Consider the following 20,775-nt stretch of genomic DNA (forward strand, 5'->3'; position numbering starts at 1 on the left):
ACGTACGGTGGTGTGGCTAGTGGGCCACCTCAGCTCAGCCACAATTCCAGCTCCCAAGCGTGAGGTTTGAGAAGCGCATGCAGACCCCGCCCAGCGTGCGGCTGGCCTCGTTTTATGGTTCCGACCAGCCACAGCCGGGTACGATAGCAAGATCCCTGCCGTCAGCAAACCAAACAGCGCCCGAATGGCGATCCACAAAACGACCAGATCACACGGTTGCCCCACCACGATGGCCTCGCGTTGTTGGCCAACGACGAGCTGCTCTGTGCGCGTGAGCTGTCGAGTTGAGAAAGGCAAGAGACACACACAGAGAGAGTGTGTGTGTGGCAGTGAACAACAGCAACGTGTACGATCCCTCTCTCTCTTTTGTCTTTCTCTCTCACCGTCTCTCTCTTTTGTCTCTCTCTCTCTTTTGTCTCTCTCTCTGTCTCTCGCAAGCTCGTCCTCATTCCGATCAACTTGCTGAATTGTAAAGGCTTTCACGGGTAAAAGTCATGAAATAGTGATTGGAACTTTTCCAGGTGATGTAACAGATATGTCAGCAAACGTTTCCCCGACAGGAGTGAAGGGCATTTGATCGCAGCCCACAGACAGCACACGTAGACGACAGCGACGACGAAGCAGAAACAGGCAGGGGTGGCGGTACATGTCCCGCTGTCAGCTTGGCCAGGCGACTAACACTGCCATCGAGGACACCAGGCATTTTCGATTTTAGCTTTGAAACGCACGGCTCGCAGCTTGCCATCGTGGGATTCGAGACACCATGTCTTTCTTTGCGAAGAAACCCGACCCGAGGGAGCAGGCCCGGGCGCAGAAGCGCGAAATGCAGCGGCATGAGCGTGAGATTCAGCGCGAAGTCAATGCCAGCCAACGTCAAGAACGGCAACTGGTGCGTATGAAGCGAGGCCTGTTGGTCGACTGCTCGCTATCAATCCTGATGGCTTTTTCGTGCCTGTCCGTGCACACGCGCATGCGCATGTACACACTCACACAGGTTCACACACCCACTCACACCCGGCGGCCTCCATACTGGTAGGAGGCTGACATTAAGCGCGCGGCCAAGGCAGGCGACAATGCACAGGCCAAGATGCTGGCAAAGCAGCTGGTGCAATTGCGTGGTGCCCGTACACGCCAGCTCAAGGCCAAGGGCCAGATTTCCTCTGCCCGCAACACCATGTCGGTAGGTTTCAGGCATGAGCCTCTTCTTGGGAAGCTTCATGCAGCTATTCCTCGGGCTTGCGATGCGCCTTTTCTTCGTGCAATCAACCTACCTGACTATCGATGTGATGCCAGATCATGCAAACGCATGCTGCTACCGCCAAGGCCATGGGCACGGCCGCCAAGGTGTGTGCTCTTGCTTGTTTGCAGCTTCTCCTTGGCTACAAGGCGTTGCTTGGCCAGCCTTGCCCTCGCGCTAAAGTTACCTGGCATGTGTCGGCCTGTGGCCTACTGGTGGTGTAGACGATGGGCACGATGAATGCGCAACTCAAGCCAGAGGAGCTAGCCGCTACCATGCAGCAATTTGAGCAGGAGAGCATGCGCATGGACATGGCCCAATCCACCAGTACGTGACTTGCGAGGAAAGGCAGTTGCATGTTGCACATCTAGCTCGTCTGACCACATCTTGCCCCTTGCCCGGAAATATAGTGGACGATGCGCTGGATGCGGCATTTGACGATTCAGATGTGGAGGAGGAAAGCAGCGAGCTGGTCAACGCAGTCCTGGATGAAATTGGACTCGGTGTTGGCGCTCAGGTGCGAATTGGCACGCGCGTTTGCGACCCAGCGGGATCTTCAGCTCATCACTGTTTTCATGGTCTTGTAGTTGGCCGCCCCAGTGCGGCAGCGGCCTGCTGCTACATTTGAAGCCGAGGATGTTGGCGAGGATGATTTGATGCGGCGACTGGCTGCGCTCAAGGCACCCTCGACCTGAGTCAATTTTACATCGGATCATGGCCACATGGTGACCGTGTTACATCGTGTGTGCCGACGCCCGTGCCTGCATACGCCTCATTGTGTAAACGGGCACCCACCCGAATTTTTCTCAAGTGTCTTGTGTGGGCTGAGCCGACTTTTGGACCGAAGCAACCAGGCGCTGCACCTGCCCGTGGCACCTGGAGGTCATCAACACTTGTGAAACCAAGCCATATTTTGGTGTGATGTGTCAACATGTGCACGATAATCGAAAGAGTCTTTAGATTTCCCTTTTTGCCATTGCTGCTCACCCTTTACTTCGATGATTCAGCCGTTGAATCCCAACTCCTCTCCTCCTCTTCGCCGCCGCAGCGCCCGACTCGGCCCAGAAGCGCACGCGAAACCCGCCCCGCACACGTAACGATATCATCTAATTTTAGACCCACTGTTTTTTTGTTCTCTCTCTGCCTTGCTGTTGTTGTTGTTGTTGTTGTCGTGTTGGTCGTTGTGGAGGCGTTTGTTGGTTCAGTGGCATTTTCAACTCCTCCCTTGCTGTTGTTTTGTACGTCAACCGTTCATCCTGGAGGTCAGCCGCGCTGGCTCACGTATACTCATCGGTACAGTGGCGTGTGCTGGCATGTTTACTTGCTCATCTGTGGCCGTGACTTTCCCTCGTTTTCTAGCTCCCTTACGGTCGAACAGTCCGACTTGCCATCTTCAGCCTTCTTCTTGCTACTGCTTTTGCTGGACCCCACTACTCCAAAACCGCAAACATGGCCATGGTTGGTGGATTTGGTGCTCCTCGCGACGCCGACGAAGAGATTCAGCAAGTTGCCGACGCTGTCAAGTCGGATGTCGTTGCCAAGATTGGCAAGGATGTTGAGCAGTTCAAGGCCATTCAGGTCTCCACCCAGGTGAGACATAAACATCTGCACATCTGCATCTAGAAGCAAACGGCTGCTGCCATTTTTTTTTTTCTTTTTTTTGTCGTTTTTGTTGTTTGATTGGGAATTCTTGGCGCTTGTGCCTTGAACCTCGTGCGACGCAGTGCCGGTTTGGAGGGCAAACTCACATGCGTGGTTCTCGCCCCACAACAGGTTGTGGCTGGCACCAACTATCTGATCAAGGTGGACGTGGGCTCCAACGAGTTTGTGCACATCAAGGTGTTCCGCTCTCTGCCCCCCTTCCAGCACGAGCTCAAGGCCGTCGAGGTACGCACTTGGTGCTCCCCATTTGCATTCAATTCTGAAACGAGTGTGCTGATTTTGATACCATTGCTTCCTTTTTTTTTTGAACATTTTATCTATTGCCTCGTGCTCACGCATTTTCTCCGCTTTCATAGACTGGCAAGGGTGCGACGGATGCCCTCAGCAACATTGAGTAAAGCTTTGGCATGACGTATGGCATAGAATACTTCGCGACGCTTCCGGCTGACACAAGACTTGCCACAGCCCCACACTTTCAAGACTTGCAAAAAATTGAAAAAAATTAAGCTTGTCACTCAATCCACTGTCACAAAGGCATGGCAATATGAACACAGGCCGCGATACGAATCAATTCATGCCCGGCAAAGAAAAGATAGCTGGGGGCAACGCGGCACTTGACATCCATCCGTCCGGTTTATCGTGGTGGGGTGTAATAGCGACCGCAGCGGTCCTTGAAGACCTAAAGAACAACAAAAGAAACGGGAAGCAAAAAGCCACCACATGAGCGGGACCATGCTCAACACCACGAATAAAGTTGCAGGCCTGCAACCACATACATACCTTGGTCGTTTGTTCCTGCAAAATTTCCTCTGCCACGAGTTCACGCTTAATCTCGCGGGCTAGACCTTGCTTCTCGCGCAAACTGCGGCCACGCACATCCGTCTTGCCCTATCCTCGTGATTGTGGTGAGGTGTACATTGCAGTTATCACGCGCGCGCACACACACACACACACACACACACACACACACACACACACACGTGTCCAAACATCTGCAGGAGCATTTCGAGCAATGGTTGTGCTACATACCTTGCCCTGGCTAGCGCGCATGTCGCGGTCCTCGGTTCCCTACACCAACGCCACACAAATCGGCCAAAAGTTGTTGAATGAGAGGTGCTCTGCCATGCGTGTCGGACGGTTGAGCTGAAATCGACTCGAACCAAGGCTTGCTTCAGGTTGATAATGTCCGCGTTGATCTCGGTGAGGCAGCGCTCCAGGGCCGCAGTACGGCGGTCGTGAGCTTGAGTCATCTACAGGGATTTAAGTTGAACCATGCCCAGCTCATCAGCTCTTAGCGCAGCGCCCCACAGCCGGGCTGGCACAAATTCAGCGCTCAAGGTCAAGACTCGAGTGCAACAAACGAATGCATTCAGGCATACCTGCTCCCACAGCTTGGTGCAGTTGGCTCGAGCATCCACATCGTCCACGTTGCTGGCCGTGGGCACGGTGGTGTTCAGCTTGTGGGTCAAACGATCGTCGAGCGTGCGCAGCTCGCCAATGACCTGCTTAAATTGGTTGAATTCGGCACAAGGCACACTGGCAATGTCATCCATTCTGTATGGTCTCGGCTGGGCTTTCACAATCACAGGGCCGATACAACAGGATGTGAGGCCTGTCCGAGAGTTAGTCGACGCTGGGAGAAGCGACCGGTTTGTGTCAGGCGCTTGCGCCGCTGCCGCTCTGAGTGGGCACACGTCTCTCGTACGTACCTGGAAAAGCTTGGCGTCCCGAGACAAGCCACGGCATGTCAAAACAATGGTGAGCCAAGCAGGATGAGGAATGATCAAACTTCACAAATTGCATCGACTGTTGCGGGTACAGCCGTCTCACAAGCGCGCATGCGAGCGTGAAGCGTGGCACGAGGTTCACGGGACTGACCGACGACCGTCTTCTGCTAGGAAAAAGAAAAAGAGAGAACAAGAGCGACGGAAGTGAAGTGTGTTCTTCGTTACATTAAACTGGCTGAACGATTTCATCGTGTTTTCACTTTGCTGTTTTCTGGTGGTGTTGGCGAGTTTGTTCTTTTTATAACCCCGATGTTTATGGATGTACATGTAGTCGTGGTGCAAGGCAAATTCAAAAAAAACTTCGATTAGGACAAGACCAACCGCCACCATAGCCTTTCGGCACGGCACAAGACAACAAGTATTGCTTGGTGCGCGGCGGCGCTTTAGCACGAACAAAGCCCATATGGAGCTGTGATACCATCGTTTATCGGGACGACAAGGGACGCGTGGAGAGCAATCGCACGCCCTTGCCGCGATGCCGGGCCGAGAGTCGCTGATGCTCAAAGGCCTGTTTGCTCAAGATGGAAGCCGACAAGGGCAAGCGCAGCTCACCACCAGCGGCGTCCACAAGTACTAGTGCGGTGTCCAGGTCCCCAGCCCGGGTGGCATTGACTTGCACCTCGCACCGCACCGCAGCACCGGGCTCGACCTTGGTAAAAGGCGCCAACACAAGTAAACGATCGTCCGTGACCGGTGTGACAGAGAACTGACGTGCCTCTGTTCCCGTGTTTTCGATCCGAAACGCCATACAGTAGGCAGAATCCTCCTTCAGGCAACCAAACTCAATCTGCGAGGAAGAGGGCATGCACGCGAGTTTGAATACCAGGGGGGAGGGGGCAGGAAGGGAACCAAGAAGTAAAAAACTCATAAAGATTAAAAATAAATAAAAATAAACCAGGATTAGAAGCGCTTGCTAATGTCGTGAACAAACCTGATCTTGTGAGGTCTGCAGTGGCGTGCCCACCAATGTCGTCGCCGCACTCGCTTCGGCATCTGCAATGGCCTCGTCAGTGCTCAGCGCGCCGCCACGGGGGGTACTCTCAGATTCGCCACGCAATGTCGAACGGAGGCTACCCGGTCCTGGTACCTCAGCGCCCAGCACCTGAGCGCTATCCACCGTTGCAGAATGAATGTCGCGGAAACGAGGCTGTCCCAAAGAATGTGGGTCCTGGGTCGGTCGACGGCTGGGCTCCTCTTGAGGGCCCGCCAAGAACAGGTCGTTTGTAGCCTCGGGAATCAAGGCTGCGCCGACTGGGGCAGATTTTGGTGTTCTTGGTGGCGAGGGAGCCGCGGTGATGGTTGCGCTTGCTGCCGCTGCCGCCGGTACCTGGCTTTCCCCAATCGATGCCGGCGTAGGATTTTTCTGATTCACACCACCAGCCCCTTGGGGCTTGGACTTTGGCGGAGCGGAGGCTTGGCCCTGAGCCAGGGCTTCCTGCACAGCCCGAGTCTGGGCTCGCTGCGCCTCCACCTCGGCCAGCCGAGCGGCCCGGCGACGAGCACTGATGTCCGCTGCAACCTGTGAGCCTTCGGGAGACGAAAAGTAGCCAGGGATGGTCGGTTGTGCCGCATCCTTCTATCAAAGCAAAGACAAAACCGCATGAGCTCACCGCGTGCGTTACACACAATGGGGCCGCTGAAAAGACACAACAAATCTCCCCGCGCGCACAGCCTGTCTTTGACGAACCATGAGTTCTCGCACGGAGAGGCCGCGGCGAATGTTTGGTGGAGCGGCCGCAGGCTCAGCCTTGTCACGGGACTCGAGTTTTGGCGAGCCAGCCAGTGAATCAGCATCCTGGTCTTCATCTTGTTTAAGCTCATCCCACCTGTATCACCAACGCACCACATCATGCAGAACACCATGAATGAGGTCCATGGATGAGGTCCACCCAGAGGTCACGCGGACCGACCGGAACAACTGCACGTACGCTGCCTCGATTTCCTGGTCTTGAAGCGTGACGAGCTTCTGCATGACCTGCGCCCGCAACGCCGCCGCTTGAGCAGCCGTGCTTGACCGACGCTGATCCCGCAGAGTCACTGCTGCGACTTGGGCCTCCTGCATGCGCCACAGAATTTTGAGTATGACAATTTGAGGGGGCGGGTCACAATGGCAAGGGTCGCCTCGGATCGTCCCTGCCGGTTCCTGCTGTCCCATGCCCAAGCGAGTAGCCACCCGTCTCTCTTCATAACAAACAGATCGTCAAGACTTTTTAGAACACACCTGTTCCTTTTTGGCCTGGCGCGCTGCCATCAAGGCTGAACCCAGCTGTTGAAGCTTTTCAGCCGTCACTGCCTCATGCTTGACAAATTGTCTAAGAGAAAAATACCACGTCATTGTCGGCCGGAATAAGACAGCGATTGCAACCTCATGCAAATGTGCTTCATCGAGCTGGCTCCACAAAGCCGGCTCAACAATTCCCATCCTGCTTCGTCGTGAGCGTCGACTATTCAACCGACATACACACGGCTTGCCCAATTACAACATCCTGCATTCCTGCCGTGTTGACCCCGAACGATTCGTACCGCAAAAGTAGAGCTTGCTTGCTCTGGGGATTCTTGACTGGTCCACCGTGGCGCTGCAGCGACGGCGGGATGATGGAGGGCAAAGCTTTATGCGGATTCGGTGGCCACTCCTCGCGCTGAATCAAGGTGACGCTCTCCGAGGTACTGTCCGAGGCCAGGCGGTGCCGAATCAACTCAATGTGATCGTCGGCCTCGACCAACTCCTCGAGCTCTTGCTCCAAATTTCGCAGGTACTGAACGCTGCTTCCATCCGGATACAACACAAAGAGGCTGGGCAGCACGCTTTCACGCGCATCCGCGGCGCCGGCGTTTGCATGGCCCGTGCTGTGTGCGTCCACCGCTTCAAATGTCGCGATTTGCGCCATCTCCTCCCCATCCTCCAAGCACGCCGCCTCGCCGGTAAACAGATTCAAGCTTGCCTCCTGGCCTTGCCAGTCAAAACGGGCCTCGCCGGTGGCCGTAATGCTGACGGTACAATAGTCAGATTCGGCTATGAGCTCACCGGCATGGTAGCGATGGGTCAGCGTTAAATCGTCCTCCACAACAAGCAGCTGCACGGCATCCTCCATTTGCACCACGTCCGGTAGGCCGGCAAAACAGATGCGGAGGCGCCCGTGCATATCGCGGTGAAACTGGGTGCCATCCGGAAATTCAAGGGCGTGGCTGTCTGAGGTGGGGCGCACCAAAACAGCGCCATCCTCCCTGCCCAGCACTTCGACGCCTTCAGGTACGCTGTGCATGCTTACGGTCGCCAGATCGATCGTCTCAATCTCGACGCCGTGTGCATCGTATCGGACGCACTGACCCTCAAAGCTTTTCATCCTCCACTCCCCGCCCTTGAGATACCACGAACGACCGTCTGCATGCAATACTTCAACGTCACCGCTCAGCAGGACGCGCACCACAGTGCCTCCCGGTAGGTAGCTACGGTAGCGCTCCGCCTGCACACCAAATGAAGACTGCTCAACGCCAACTGAAGTCGCATGATCAACCAGGGTGATGGCACCGTTTGGACTCAAATGAACATTCAGGCGATCGCTCACCAAAACACTTGCTGCTAGGATCGTGGCCGGATCCACGGGCTCAAAGACGGAAACAACTGCGGTCTCCTCGGTGGTGGCAGGCGCATCCTCCCCGGCGGGTGCGGCAGGAGTAACCGTGCCGCCACTGGGCTTGGGCGCACGCTTGTTTTTTGTGCTAGAGCGCGGACGCGGGCCACCGCTACGCTGGCGCTTGTCATCTGCTGGCGTTGGCGTCACACCATCGCTATTGGCCGGTTCAGTGATGCCAGTGGGCGCCGAAGGGGGCACCCAGTCACACTTGCCCCGCGTCGCACAGCGGCGAAGTGTGTGTCGATCCAGTACCATTGCTGTGTTTCCAAAGACGACGCGCAGCGAAGTTTGTGGCGTCTCATCCTCGCCTGGCAGCAGCGCCTCGGGGTAGGCAGTCAAGAAGGCCTGGCAGGGAAGTGTGGCGTGCTCTAAAAGTAGGCGTACACGTTGTGGTTGGTCGTAGAAGTGGTACGTGTTACGCTGCAGCACAACGTCATTGTAGGCGGCCGCCTCGCAATTTCCCGTCACGGAGAGGACAGGATGGCGAACGTTACAGGCTGGAGTCATGTTGTAAGGAGGTCCGCCGCCAATCACACTACGCACATGCTCCAGGTAATCGGAAAATCCAACCGGTCCTGGAGCAAATGATGACCATTGAGCATTGGGCAGCGTGGCCTCGGAGACAACACACGCAACCATGGCATGCAAGTCTATAGAAATGGCCGATGAGGAGCGTGACGGTGAGAAGCATTGGCGCCGAATTAAATCATAAAAAGAGCCCAGTGGTGTGCGGATGGCAGCTGTCCCCCATGATGTGCGAGCCGTGGTTGTCTCGACATGACTTACTGGGGTCATAGCGCGTCAACAAGCGCTGCGTGCTCCCGGCCGTGGCGTCGTGTAAGACCTGCTGGGTGGTCTGGGCGTCATAGCGCTCTGAAAAACAAAAGGATGACAGATCCCAGTCTTGGGGTTGAGAGCCTGGTAAAAGTGAGCGGCATATACCACATGAGCACACAGACCAGGGACGAGCAACGACTCACCCCAGAGGGCGAACGGTTTTTGGTTTTGGTTTTGGTTTTTTCTTTTTTTTTTTTTTTTTCTTTCTCTTTTTCCATTTTTCCCCCGTTTGGTTTTGACGAACAAAAACGCGTACCGGTGGCATGTGCCAAAAGCTGCGCAAATTTGAGGTGGTGCATAATGACCTCGCTTTCAGATCGGGTGAGGCTGCTGTGTTCGAGGAGCTGTTGGAAAAAAAAGTCGCGCTCCATTTGCGAGAGTACTGCTCGCTCTGTGATGCTCTCGGAGAGCTGGTGTGCCAGCGCCGCCTGGAAGATACGACGAGCCCCTGACAAGGGGGCGTATTCTGAGTGCGGCAAGTCAGAGGACAGGGTTTGCAGGACCTCATCGTTGTGACGAATGATGAGCGGCTCGGTGGACCCGGTGTCAACACCCTCATCCTGGTCCAATTCATCAAAGGGGGCCATCAATGTGTCCAGCTGTTGCTCCACCAGGCGGCGGGCTGCCTCCATGGCGCTGCGGGCATTCCGAGCCTCTACGGCACCTGTGGTGGGCCGGGAAGTTGCGGACACGGACCGTTGCGACGATTTGGAGCGCGGGCGCTCGCCCGAGGCTGAGCGCGGCTCAGATTCCATATCCGAAATGAGACGCTTGGCGAGGGAGACGGGGGCTTCTGTGTGCTCCACGGTGGCCGCTACGTGTTGAAGCATGCAGTCCAAGAGCACGGGAACGACACGGTCGCGTGGCGAAAGCCTGTCCACGAGCTGGTCGTAGAGCCGAGTGTCGATTGGGCCTCGAACGGCAGGAACCGTGACGAGTTCAAGGGAAGACGAAAAGACTCGGTAGTCTTGAAAGAGATCCAGTAGCTTGTACAAGAGGTGTGCCATGCTGTCAAAAGTGGCGGCTGCGTCTGGATGCTGGCCCACAGCCAACTCCTGTCAACCATCGGAAGAAAAATAACGCGTCGGCGTGAATCAGTATGAGACAGCATGAGGCGCTGAGCCTTGGCGTCGAACCGCAGACGACATTGGCATGCCCCTGACAGCTCGCAAGCAGCAAACACAACCACGTACCTGCCAAGCAATATCACGTAAAACGGAGGCCTCGTCTGCTTGACGGACAAGCTGGCGAGCGTGGCTCACAAAGTTGAGGACGGCATCGGCCCGAGGCTACCAAGAAAAAAGGCCGGGCAGGCAGGAATGCAAGTTTTGATGAGGGACAAGCGAGTCAAAGGTGTATGAGCAAGCGCCAAGGTCAGAAACAGGCGCAAAGAGGTCGGGTGTGGCAGACGGCCTCGAGCCGCTCACCTACCGGCGGAATGAAAGCGGTGGGATCGGCCAATCCCTCTGATGCCGTGTCAGCCTCGGTCGAAGCAGGCGGTTGCTCATCAGGTGCATCATCATCATCGGACGTGACCTGCACAACGGTTTGAATGGGAATGCCTTGCGTGGCCAGTGCTGGGAGGAGCTGGGGATCATGAAAGCCCTCGAGGAGGCAGTAGAGCCGAGGGCCATTCTCGGGCTCATCTGCCGTGACATCGACGTGGGCCAGTTCCTCGGCTCGGGTTTTCATGCTTGCGGCACGTTTGCCAGGCGCGGAGCTGGGTGAATTGGCAGGTTTGGTACCACGCTTGGGTGTTTTGCTGACACGACCCGCCGCTACGGTGCTTTCACCGCTCTCTGCCGCCAGCCTTCCCTCGCCTTCTGCATCACGAGCAGTCAAGAACTGGGTCTTGCGCTGCTGGAGCATGGCCCGAATGACCGCGGCCATGGCAGATGCCACCTCGCCGTCAGCATCACTCTCCAAGGCTGCACTGAGGACGCTAAGCTGTTCGGCACGCGCCTGGATATCAGCGTTCTTGGCTTTGCCCTTGGCTTTGGCCAGCTCGTCCGCCTCCGCCTTCATGGTGGCGTAAGAGATGACCATAAAACGGGGTCGAACACCGCGACGGGCCAGCGCCAACGCCTCATGGCTATATTTTTCAGCATAATATTGTGCACTGTGCACCAAGGCCAGGTGGCACTGCCAGCTGTCCTGTAGGAGGAATTTTGGAATACACAGCGCGAGCGAGCAATGAGGTGGTCCGAGTGCGGAAGCGAGCTTGGGGACATGCCTCAGCTAAGAAATCACGAGAGGAAGAGAGACAGACAGACAGACAGACAGAACAAGAGTCATTCAGAATCACGGACATCACTCAGAAGACTGAGCTCGTTGGGAGCGCTGTCGTCGCCGCCCTTGGCCGCCCCGCCGATCCGGGCGGACTTTTGTCGCTTTTTGCTCATGACTGCTTGGCGATCTGGGGCCCTTCAGTCCAAATGCGTTGCCAAGGGCCGATGGAAAAGGTAACCAGCTGACAACGGTTTTCTCTGCAACAGCGATACAGAAATGTCATCAAATTATCCTGTGTGAACAGGTTATGGACCACAGGTCTACACGTGCTCGTTCTCTCTCTCTCTCTCTCTCTCTCTCTCTCTCTCTCTCTCTTTTTTTTGCGTGTGCGCTGCTCTCTGTGGTCAGCCGGGCACACTTCCCTTCATCGTGCCTATTTCATCCTCCGTTGAGTCTCAAGTCCGCCAAGATGCCCAAGAGCAAGCGCGCCAAGGTGGTCTCTCTGACTCAGACGGACAAGAAGGGTCTGGAGACCAAGACGCAGCTGGTGGAGCAGGTTGGTGCTGCCTGCCGCTAGCCTCGTGCGCCGAGAGACCTTGTTTGCCCTCATGTGTGCGCAATCTATGGTCTTCTTATCTCTGCCCTGTTGCCGTTGATGCGGCGTGGGCGTAGATTCAACAATGCCTCGATGAATACAAGGCCGCGTACATCTTCTCGGTCGACAACATGCGTAACGCCAAGCTCAAGGATGTGCGCCTCGCATGGCGCAACAGCCGGTATGTTATCAAGACTCAAGCGCTGACCACAATGTGGAACCAGACGTACGGCTTTTTTTCACCGCCTGGGTGACTCTTGTAGCTTCTTCTTCGGCAAGAACCGGGTTATGCAGCGTGCTTTTGGCTTCAGTGCACAGGATGAGTACAAGCCTAACACCCACCTGATCTCCGAGGTATCCACCCTTGACCTCCGATTCAGTCTAGTCATTGATGATGGTGGCGCCTTGACCGCTCCCTTCATGGTGCGCGAACTGATCGATTCCTGTTGCTTCCTTTCCATTGTGACTGCTGGTGTTGTGGTCGTTTGTCACAGCACCTCAAGGGCAATGTTGGCATCCTTTTTACCAACAAGAAGCACGAGGATGTTGTCAGGTCCGACGCGCAGCCTTGCTCGGCCGTATTCTGATTGCCTCTGTGTTCTCACCCAAGTTCTTGACCTTTGTGTTAGCTGGTTTGAAACTTTTGCCGAGCTGGATTATGCTCGCTCCGGCAACCCGGCTACCGACACCGTCAAGCTGACTGCCGGTGCGTCGTCCCTTTGGCTCTTTAGGAGCTCCTCATGGGACGCGGGGTGTCAGCAAGACCAGAGGTCCAAGTCTCATGTTTCTTGTCTGTGCCTTTTAGGTCCCTTGACGGAGTTTGCGCACACGATGGAGCCCCAGCTGCGCGCCCTGGGCCTGCCCACCTCGCTGAAGCGGGGCATCGTCACGCTGGACAACGACTACTTGGTCTGCAACAAGGGTGATTCCCTTTCGCCTGAGCAAGCGCGCATTCTCGTACGTGCGCTACTGTTTGCTGTACCATGCAACTCGTGACCGGGGCTGCAACCATGTGCTGCTCCCTCCCACGCTCGCCGTGTCTATGCTCGCCTTTTCACTGAGCCTCGTCTCGATTTGTTCGTCACAGAAACTTTTTAGCAAGCCCATGGCCGAGTTCAAGATCAAGCTGACCAGTGCATGGCGTGACGGCGAGTTTTCTGAACTCTAAAAAGCACAAAAACTTTTTCATCGCCCATCCTGGTTGCTGAGGGGCCTGTGCTTGGGCGAGGCGTGTCTGAGCGTCGCCATCGCCCAGGTTATTGTTGGCTGGGGGCCCGCCTCTACCGTGTCTTGTTTCTGGGTCCCGACCTGACGTCGATAGATGTTTGTTGATCTTAAACCTCTGGGGTTTTTGGTTTGCCCCATTGTGGAGTTGTCCGGCTGTGCTTGGTTTGTATCTTTTCTCGTGTGCTTGCTTCACCATCATCGTTTTTGAGCAGGAGGGCGATCAACGCTGCCTCCGTGTCTTTGTGCCTGTGTATTTGTGGGTGAGTGTGCGCGCGCCTGTGTCTGTGTGCGAAGCCGAGTCCTTGTGCGTCAGTGTATTCGTGTCTGTGAGTGAAAAGCACTTTACATGTGAATTCAATTCAAAGCGCACGTTGTCTTCAAATGTTGCAAAGGACCAAGCCCAAGATCCAGCGCCTCTTCTCCTTTGAGCAATTATCGCGAGAAATACGATTTTGGTGGCCAAAATTCTAAATCGAAACCATGAAAAATCATTTTTTTTTTTCAAAATCTCAAAGCACAATGGCGCGCTTCAACCCAATGGCAGAGCAATGCTCCTTGGCTGCCAGTGCCTCCTTGCAGATTAACAACCTGGATGCGTACAGTGCAGGGGATGGAACCACATATTATTGCTACGTGTCTGGGTAAGGTGGTCGCTGGGTCGGCTTTGCACACAACAGGTAAACCAGCCAGGCGCCAGCCCAACTCATTCGAGTTTGATACCGTCGGATTCAGTTCTAGTGTGTGGATGACCAAGGCAGTCCAGGGGGCCGAGGATGAGCATCGGCAATTTTGTGCCTCTGAAGGCACGGGCGCCATTCATCAGGTGGGTCGCGCACTGTCGGTTTCCAGTCTGCATGATATCATCGCTGACTGATCTCGTGTGGCATGGCACGGGTGTCAGGCAAAGTTTGTCTTGCATGGCGCACAAGCACTCTTAGTTGTGGTCGGCACGCTGGTACAGCGCATATTTGGCTTGAACGGACGTTGCCTACTGACGCACAAGATTTCCCCGCCCGCCCATCAGCCCGAGGACGGTGAGCGCAGCGCCACGCATGGGCAACCGATCAACACCCGTGGCTGGGTTGGCTGCTTGTGGTCACCTGTAGAGTGCGTCTTGGTAACGCCGACACCATTGCATTTGCTGGACCATTTGATTCGTTAGAAGACTACTTTTGCCGTGGGATTGCGCGAGTGGGCTCTGATCTTCTCGTGTTAGGTGCGCAGTCCGGCCCGCTGATGACGAGCGATGCTTTTGCTTGCCCTCCTGAACTCGCCCTGGTCCGGCCGACTCCGAGCCAGAAATCACAGCCATGCACGCTCTTGCATAATTTTGCCATCCTGGCCCTGGTCTTGGCTTAGGCGACTCAGTCGGACAGCTGCACCTGATTGACTTGGGCCAGATGCGCCCCGGTGCCGTCTTGGCCACCCCCCATGCGGGCCCTATCACCTGCATGGCCGCAGATGAAGGGGCAACACAGGTAGGACTCCTGGTTTGTTGCGGGAGTGGTAGGCGCTGGTACTTTGCTTCGTGTACATCACAACATGCTATTGCTGATGTGCCTGCCATGCGGTGACCCTGCGCCCCCTCCCCCGGATGCCGGGGATGCATCGAAACGTAGCTGGTCGTGGGTGATGAGGAGCGACGCGTGTCCTTCTGGCAGGTTGAAGGGCATGGGTTGCGCCTGCTTTCTCATTTGGAGGCTGGTAAGTGTGCGCATGAGCCACTTTGATTGTTTTGGATTGGAACGGGTGAGGCGTGGTCAACTGACTTGATATGTCTGGCTGTGGTGATTGTGTGCGTGGGGTGGGGGCTTGCGGGGGCTGGCCCAGAGGACGCGCAGCCCGTGCACGCGCTGCAGGTGTTGGATAAGTTTGTGTTTGTGGGTCAGGCCAACGGCAGCATTCATGTCTACACCAGGTATGCATGCAGCCTGTTTGTTTATTTTTTTTTTATTTTTTTTTTATTTTTTTTTTTTATGTCTGAAGCGAGCAGGAAACGCGCCTCGTCATGGATTCCGATCGCGCCGGTCCTTATAGCTCGACATATGAGCGGGTGGCCATGCTCAATGCCCATGCGCGGACACTGTTTGCGATGGCGACGTCTCCGGCCCAACGTTTGGTGCGTTTGTGCTGTGTCGTGCCTTTTTCCCCGTGTGGCCACCCAGCAGGTCCTCGAGGTGACCTCCCACGGGTGCAGGGTCGCGGCTGATTGGCTTTATCACCCTCGCCTGACACATGTAGTTGGTTACGGTGGGGCTGGACAGCAAAGCCATTGTGTACCAGCTGCCACCGCCCCTCTCGGGTCAGGGTATCGCAGGGCTTCGCGCTGTATTTTCGGCCACGTATGTTTATCGCATGCCTCCTCGCTGCCCATCTCCAATGGCCAACGTCCGCGACGTCGAAGACCTTGGCGCCATGGTCTGCCTGCAGCAGCTGATGTTGAATCTTGGCATGGTGTTTTAACGACATGCATTGGATTTTTTTAGGATCAAGGATCGGTTTTTAACGGGCGTGGCCTTTAACGCGGCGGGAGATATCCGAGTTGCCTGTTTCGATTCGTACAAGATGGTGCAATTTGACCAGCAGCCCGCGACCATCGCCTAGCTCCGTCCTTGTGTCGGCCCTTGCCCCTTCTTTTTTTTTTTTTTTCTTCTCCTGTTGCCTCGGCGTCTTCATCAGCTTCATAATTGATTGACTTTAGTAATTTGATGTTCTGCCACAGCAGCGACCGTCGACTGGAACGCGACCGTCGACTGGAACTGCAACCATCGGTAATAACCACGAACCTAGTGAGGAAAAATTAAAATAATTTTCAGTCGAAGTCAGTGATAATAACTTCTGACAAATGCCACGCGGGTACGCACATGTAATCCTGGACGCTTCTGAACTCCACGCGCATGATGGAGTGGATCGAGCCACCCATCCGCGAATCAGGTGATTTGATTCCAAGTGTAACCATAATCACGCTTTGCCGAGTACCACCCTTCCACCATGCTGACAATTGCGGCAAACTTCACCGCCCGATGTGTGTCTTTTGTGTCCTGAGTAGGAAGGTGTGGGATTTGGCATATCGTTGGGCTTGGAGTCAAGCATGCAGGTGTGGGGTTTCCCTCGTTGGCCGGTTCGGGACCTCGGTTCCTCAAAACTCGCCCCGTGGTGCAATTGCGTGGTCGAGCCCAAATCAGGGCGCATGAGTTGTGGCACGGGCCATCATCTTGCTCGTGGTGCGCACGACGCTGTGGACCAGGGTGTGTGTGAGGGGAGAAAGACGGAATGCCAAAGCAAGCGGGCAGAAACGCGAAGCAAGCAGGTCACAAGCTGGCACAGTTTAGGAGGAGGAGTACTTGGGCTTCCTTCCTAGTCTGGCGATGGATATGGCCCGTGCGCCGTTCCAGCTCGGGCCAGACTTACGAGGGAAAGCCGGCCAGTCACATCAATCGATGTGAGATGTGTTGTGACGGCATGGCATCATAGATAGCCAAACTCCGTTTCTGTAACTGTAGTAGAACGAAGTCCTGGCGTCGTGCAAGCATTCTATGAACATGGAGCATGGCGCAAAGGCGTGTCTGAATCGAACGATCGCAGCAAGGGTCGACGTGTCAGTTCTCCGATCCCTGCGTGCTTGGACCGTTCTGAGAAGGAGGGGAGCTCTGCATGTTTTCTTGATGATGACGTCCACAACCCGCGCGATCACCCGATGATGAAGCTGTATGGATATACCCAAACCATTCATTACCACACACGCTTACAGTGAAACAAGCACAAAAGCACACACACGCTGAGTGCTCGTGCGTCACACACACCACACACACACTCTCTCTCTCTCTCTCTCTCTTTGATGATGTGAAGTCAAAAAGGGTCCATCTGATTTTGGCGGGTTTTTTGTCGTTGTCATCACCACCACTACTTCATTACGTTGTACATGTGCACCTACGGGCTATCGAAGATTATCACGCCACCTCACAACCCCCTCCCCCTTCACGCTTTCGACGACTTGGCTCCCATGCTGTCTTGCGGCCTAGGGCCCTTTGCTGCTGTAGACCCCACCGAGGGACTGATCAAGCTCTTGCTCCAGCCCTCCAGTTGACCGTCGCGCCGCCATTCCCGCCAAAGAGCCACCGCCACTTCCGCTGCCACTTCCCTCACCCACAAACCACAGACCAACCACATTGACCCTGGTGACGGACACCGACCCACCCATCCCTCACATCCACCCAAACACATGACAAAAGCAAAAGGGCTTGGACGATGAGGTTTTGAGAAGAACGTGCCCCGTGCCACATCAGCACCCACTTTACCAATACCACCTTTACGACCACTTACCACCTGCTCCTGCTACTACTGCTGCTGCTGTTGTTGTTGTTGTTGTTGTTGTTACTGTGAACAGCTTGCCCCCGTGCCACACTTTGTGACTTTGAGATCCACAAGCTTCACTTTCTTGCTGTTGACGCTGCCGAACACGACAAACCCCAACCCCAACTCCAGCCAGCACCACCACCAGTCTTCTGCTGCCCCGCCGCTCTCTGCTTGGTTCTATCGCTTTTCTTTTTGACCACGGTCTGCTCCACTTCCACGTGCATCTCGCTAAAACTTTCCTCAACGGCACGACTGCCGTTTGAACACTCTCTTGATTTTCCCGGCTTTGCTACCCGCGTGGTATTGGTTCAAATTTTTGGCCCGTGCCTCGCCGTTCCTCGTGGTACACACACACACACACACACATATACCGCCGTTGTTGCCCCAAGAGTTATTTTTGCGTCCACGGACCCACACCGTCATCATGACTGGCTCAGCCCCCAGCTCACGACGCAAAACAATCTCCACCGCCACCCTCGACCTGCGCCGCCGTAAACACAAGCAAACAGAGCTTGTGCGCCGCCAACGCATCACCAGTGCCGTCCAAGGCTTCCGCGAACTGCTCGGCCTCAAACGAGAGGAACAGGCTCAAGTCCTTGAACTGGCCGTTGCTCGTTTAACCCAGCACATTAGTTTTCATGACAAGCTGTTGGAATCACACCCCGAACTCGCTGCCCTCATGCCCGAAGAAGTCACCGTTGCCCTTCCCAGCAGCGAAATGCTTGGCACTTCGAGCGAGGCCGGTGACAGCGAAGACATGGATGCTGCTGGTCACCCCTCAGACGTCGAGGACAATGAGGACGACGCCAACGCGGTGCCCTCATCAACTCCCACCCCCACCCGCAACCTCAATCGTCAACGCAGTCCCATTCCCCAGCACTCTGACGTTCGCCCGAGCGTCGACGTGCTCAACCCTCTCGCCCTGCTCGCAACCACCGCCACCGAGCGACTAGGCACCACCTTCAACCGCCCCTCGCTAGCCCAGCTTGCTGGCAAGACCCCACTCTCCCCACGCAGCATCAGCTCTGGTCATGACTCGGAAGCTGAACGCTAAGTTATCCGGTACCAACAGCAGGCCACCTCCCTTTTTCAAGCTCAGACGTCAACGCAAAGCGTTTCTTGTCCTATAGCCTGGGCTTTCCATTTTTTCCCTTGACCTCCATCGAGGTGCTGTCTGTCTGTGCCTGTGCATGTGTGTCCGTGCGCACCGTCACTTGTTTCTAACGTTTCCACTGGTATGAGAGAATGCACGAGCCCTCCCCCATCACCACTGTCCACACTTACACACAAGCACATGCACATAAACATACCAAGCATGCCCAGAGAGTTCCCTACCCTGCCCCTTTCCACTCAAATACACGCGCGTGTCGTTCCTTCTCCCCCGACCCTGATTCGAAAATTTGGCCAGCCTGATCCCTGGTCCATCATGTCTGTGATTTGTGTTGCCTCCTTTGGGTTTGATCTGTATCTAGCGTGCCCTGGTTACCTTGCTGGAGATTTTGCTTGCCATCCCGCGTGTTGGCAACATTGCCTGACCCTTGTCAACCCGACCTGCCTCCTCATGGCAGTTCTTAATCGAGTACCTGACAAGACTTTGACACAACTTCTTACCTACCCGCTTTCTAAACCCCGCGCCTTGACCCTGCACCTTCCCATTGACACGTGAGTTACCATGACAAAAAAATTATAAGAATCATAAAACTCATAATGTTTTGGGTGTCTGGCATCTGCCTCCAGTCTTCAACTGGGCTCGCTCCTTGGCAAGTGAGGAGGACAGCGATGAATGCATTCAAGAAAGGCAATCGATTGACACCTGACTCGCCATATCAGGCAGCCGTGGTTAGGTTACACCCATCACCACCAAACACGCACAGGTACTGGACGGGTGATGCTGACACAAACTTCGACATCAATTACCAACAAAAGGCGAAAGGTAGGAAAACCCCTACGAGGACGAGCGAGGTCCAGCACCACAAGAGCATGCGCACGCTCTCCAGACAATTTCAAAGGGCAGACACACCGCACAAGGTCCACATCATGCGCAACAACAATGATCACATTCAAACTAAGGTCCTTTACCATTCAATGCCTGCCTCCTCAGCAAAGTCACCGAGGTTCACATCGTCATCCGAATCATCATCAGGCACGAGGCTGTTGTCGCGCAGAAGGGAAAAGCCCATGTTGGTAATCTCGTCGCGCATCTTCAAAGGGAAGCGCTCCTTGGCCGCATCACCGTGCACCAGGATTGAGGCGGTTTCCTCGGTCTTGCTCAGAATCTCCGGATCAAACTTGCCCACGGTACCCGCAATCCAAGCATCCAGGGTCAGCGAGGACTGGATCTGCTTGGGCACGTGCAGGTTGATGGCCACGTGCTTATCGTTGGCTGTCAACGCGTCACCCATGGACATGATACACAAAACGTCAATGAGAGCGCGTGCACCGATAAAGCACCAGCAAAAACGAAATTAAAACCAAAAAGAAAACCCCCCCATCAGGCTGAGACCCTGCCTCGCTTGATGCATCCTCGTGACATACCGCTGAGAAGCATCTTGCCCAGGTGGCCGGCGCCACCCTTGCGATCATCGGCCGCTTCGTCAACCTCACGGTTCATGCCATCCATGGCAATCTGCAGCAGTTCGGGAGAGCCCTCACACTTCTCCATCACAACGTGGAAAAACTTGACACCACCCATATCACTGAGACCAGCGATGTCCTGGGCCTTCTTGCCACCCTCCTTCTTGGCAGCCTTGGCCTCGGCAGAGTCCTTGCCGTCAGCCGCGGCCGGCTTCTTCTCCTGCTTCTTCTCTTGCTTCTTCTCCTGCTTCTTCTCCTGCTTCTTCTCAGGCTTGGCCTGCGTGGCCACCTGAGCCGCCACGTTGGCCGCGGCGGCTGCCGCCTCGGTTGCACTCTCGGGGCGCATGGCCGGGAACAGAAGCACCTCCTAATCAAGCCGAGCGAGTAACAACCATCAGAATCAACATGTGCTTCGATCCTCGTCGTCAAGGCCGACCAACAAACCTTGATGTTGTTTGAGTCGGTCAAGAACATGGCAAGACGATCCAGACCAATGCCCCAACCAGCGGTGGGGGGCAGACCATGCTCAAGAGCCTTGATAAAGCCCTCATCGATGTCCTGAGCCTCGTCATCACCGGCAGCCTTGTCCTAAACATCGGTGGCACCACGGGGGGGGGGGGGGGGGGGAGGGGGGGG

The 20,775-nt window shown here is 55.4% G+C and overlaps 8 protein-coding genes across 8 annotated transcripts in view; 5 read left to right on the forward strand and 3 right to left on the reverse strand.

The window, feature by feature from the left end:
• Window positions 1-763: 763 nt before the first annotated feature.
• Window positions 764-1,932, forward strand: MONBRDRAFT_22088 (uncharacterized protein; the record flags this gene model as incomplete). Its single annotated transcript, XM_001742141.1, has 6 exons — window positions 764-889; window positions 1,037-1,180; window positions 1,294-1,344; window positions 1,462-1,564; window positions 1,648-1,754; window positions 1,825-1,932. The coding sequence occupies 6 exons, from the start codon at window positions 764-766 to the stop codon at window positions 1,930-1,932; spliced, it is 639 nt and encodes a 212-aa protein (XP_001742193.1).
• Window positions 1,933-2,465: 533 nt separating this feature from the next.
• MONBRDRAFT_35345 (uncharacterized protein) lies at window positions 2,466-3,385 on the forward strand. The gene is made up of 4 exons (XM_001742142.1): window positions 2,466-2,499; window positions 2,597-2,827; window positions 3,011-3,124; window positions 3,256-3,385. The coding sequence occupies exons 2-4, from the start codon at window positions 2,687-2,689 to the stop codon at window positions 3,295-3,297; spliced, it is 297 nt and encodes a 98-aa protein (XP_001742194.1). The 5' UTR covers window positions 2,466-2,499; window positions 2,597-2,686; the 3' UTR covers window positions 3,298-3,385.
• Window positions 3,386-3,533: 148 nt separating this feature from the next.
• On the reverse strand, window positions 3,534-4,452 carry MONBRDRAFT_22090 (uncharacterized protein; the record flags this gene model as incomplete). The annotated part of the gene is made up of 5 exons (XM_001742590.1): window positions 3,534-3,578; window positions 3,680-3,761; window positions 3,816-3,967; window positions 4,060-4,149; window positions 4,279-4,452. 5 exons carry the CDS (start codon window positions 4,450-4,452, stop codon window positions 3,534-3,536), a joined length of 543 nt encoding a protein of 180 aa, XP_001742642.1.
• Window positions 4,453-4,976: 524 nt separating this feature from the next.
• Window positions 4,977-11,560, reverse strand: MONBRDRAFT_30831 (uncharacterized protein; the record flags this gene model as incomplete). Its single annotated transcript, XM_001742591.1, has 11 exons — window positions 4,977-5,473; window positions 5,618-6,262; window positions 6,374-6,512; window positions 6,615-6,742; window positions 6,908-6,998; window positions 7,210-8,971; window positions 9,108-9,239; window positions 9,415-10,213; window positions 10,352-10,447; window positions 10,590-11,312; window positions 11,468-11,560. The coding sequence occupies 11 exons, from the start codon at window positions 11,558-11,560 to the stop codon at window positions 5,111-5,113; spliced, it is 4,971 nt and encodes a 1,656-aa protein (XP_001742643.1). The 3' UTR covers window positions 4,977-5,110.
• Window positions 11,561-11,775: 215 nt separating this feature from the next.
• Window positions 11,776-13,692, forward strand: MONBRDRAFT_30832 (uncharacterized protein). The gene is made up of 7 exons (XM_001742143.1): window positions 11,776-11,943; window positions 12,060-12,163; window positions 12,246-12,336; window positions 12,477-12,535; window positions 12,612-12,688; window positions 12,788-12,939; window positions 13,070-13,692. The coding sequence occupies exons 1-7, from the start codon at window positions 11,857-11,859 to the stop codon at window positions 13,148-13,150; spliced, it is 651 nt and encodes a 216-aa protein (XP_001742195.1). The 5' UTR covers window positions 11,776-11,856; the 3' UTR covers window positions 13,151-13,692.
• Window positions 13,693-13,728: 36 nt separating this feature from the next.
• On the forward strand, window positions 13,729-15,813 carry MONBRDRAFT_22093 (uncharacterized protein; the record flags this gene model as incomplete). The annotated part of the gene is made up of 9 exons (XM_001742144.1): window positions 13,729-13,850; window positions 13,942-14,032; window positions 14,111-14,243; window positions 14,569-14,687; window positions 14,829-14,913; window positions 15,040-15,127; window positions 15,247-15,328; window positions 15,451-15,551; window positions 15,696-15,813. 9 exons carry the CDS (start codon window positions 13,729-13,731, stop codon window positions 15,811-15,813), a joined length of 939 nt encoding a protein of 312 aa, XP_001742196.1.
• Window positions 15,814-17,657: 1,844 nt separating this feature from the next.
• On the forward strand, window positions 17,658-18,619 carry MONBRDRAFT_35510 (uncharacterized protein; the record flags this gene model as incomplete). Its single annotated transcript, XM_001742145.1, has 1 exon — window positions 17,658-18,619. The coding sequence occupies exon 1, from the start codon at window positions 17,990-17,992 to the stop codon at window positions 18,617-18,619; it is 630 nt and encodes a 209-aa protein (XP_001742197.1). The 5' UTR covers window positions 17,658-17,989.
• Window positions 18,620-20,056: 1,437 nt separating this feature from the next.
• MONBRDRAFT_14065 (uncharacterized protein) overlaps window positions 20,057-20,775 on the reverse strand; it is a gene marked incomplete at both ends in the record, with an annotated part of 2,939 nt that continues 2,220 nt past the window's right edge. Inside the window, 2 exons of the mRNA XM_001742592.1 lie at window positions 20,057-20,506; window positions 20,584-20,727. Of these exons, the coding sequence (XP_001742644.1) occupies window positions 20,057-20,506; window positions 20,584-20,727 (594 nt within the window). The remainder of the gene's footprint in view (window positions 20,507-20,583; window positions 20,728-20,775) is intronic.

Source organism: Monosiga brevicollis, genomic scaffold, assembly GCF_000002865.3.
Source record: "Monosiga brevicollis MX1 MONBRscaffold_2 genomic scaffold, whole genome shotgun sequence".
Taxonomy (NCBI): domain Eukaryota; class Choanoflagellata; order Craspedida; family Salpingoecidae; genus Monosiga; species Monosiga brevicollis.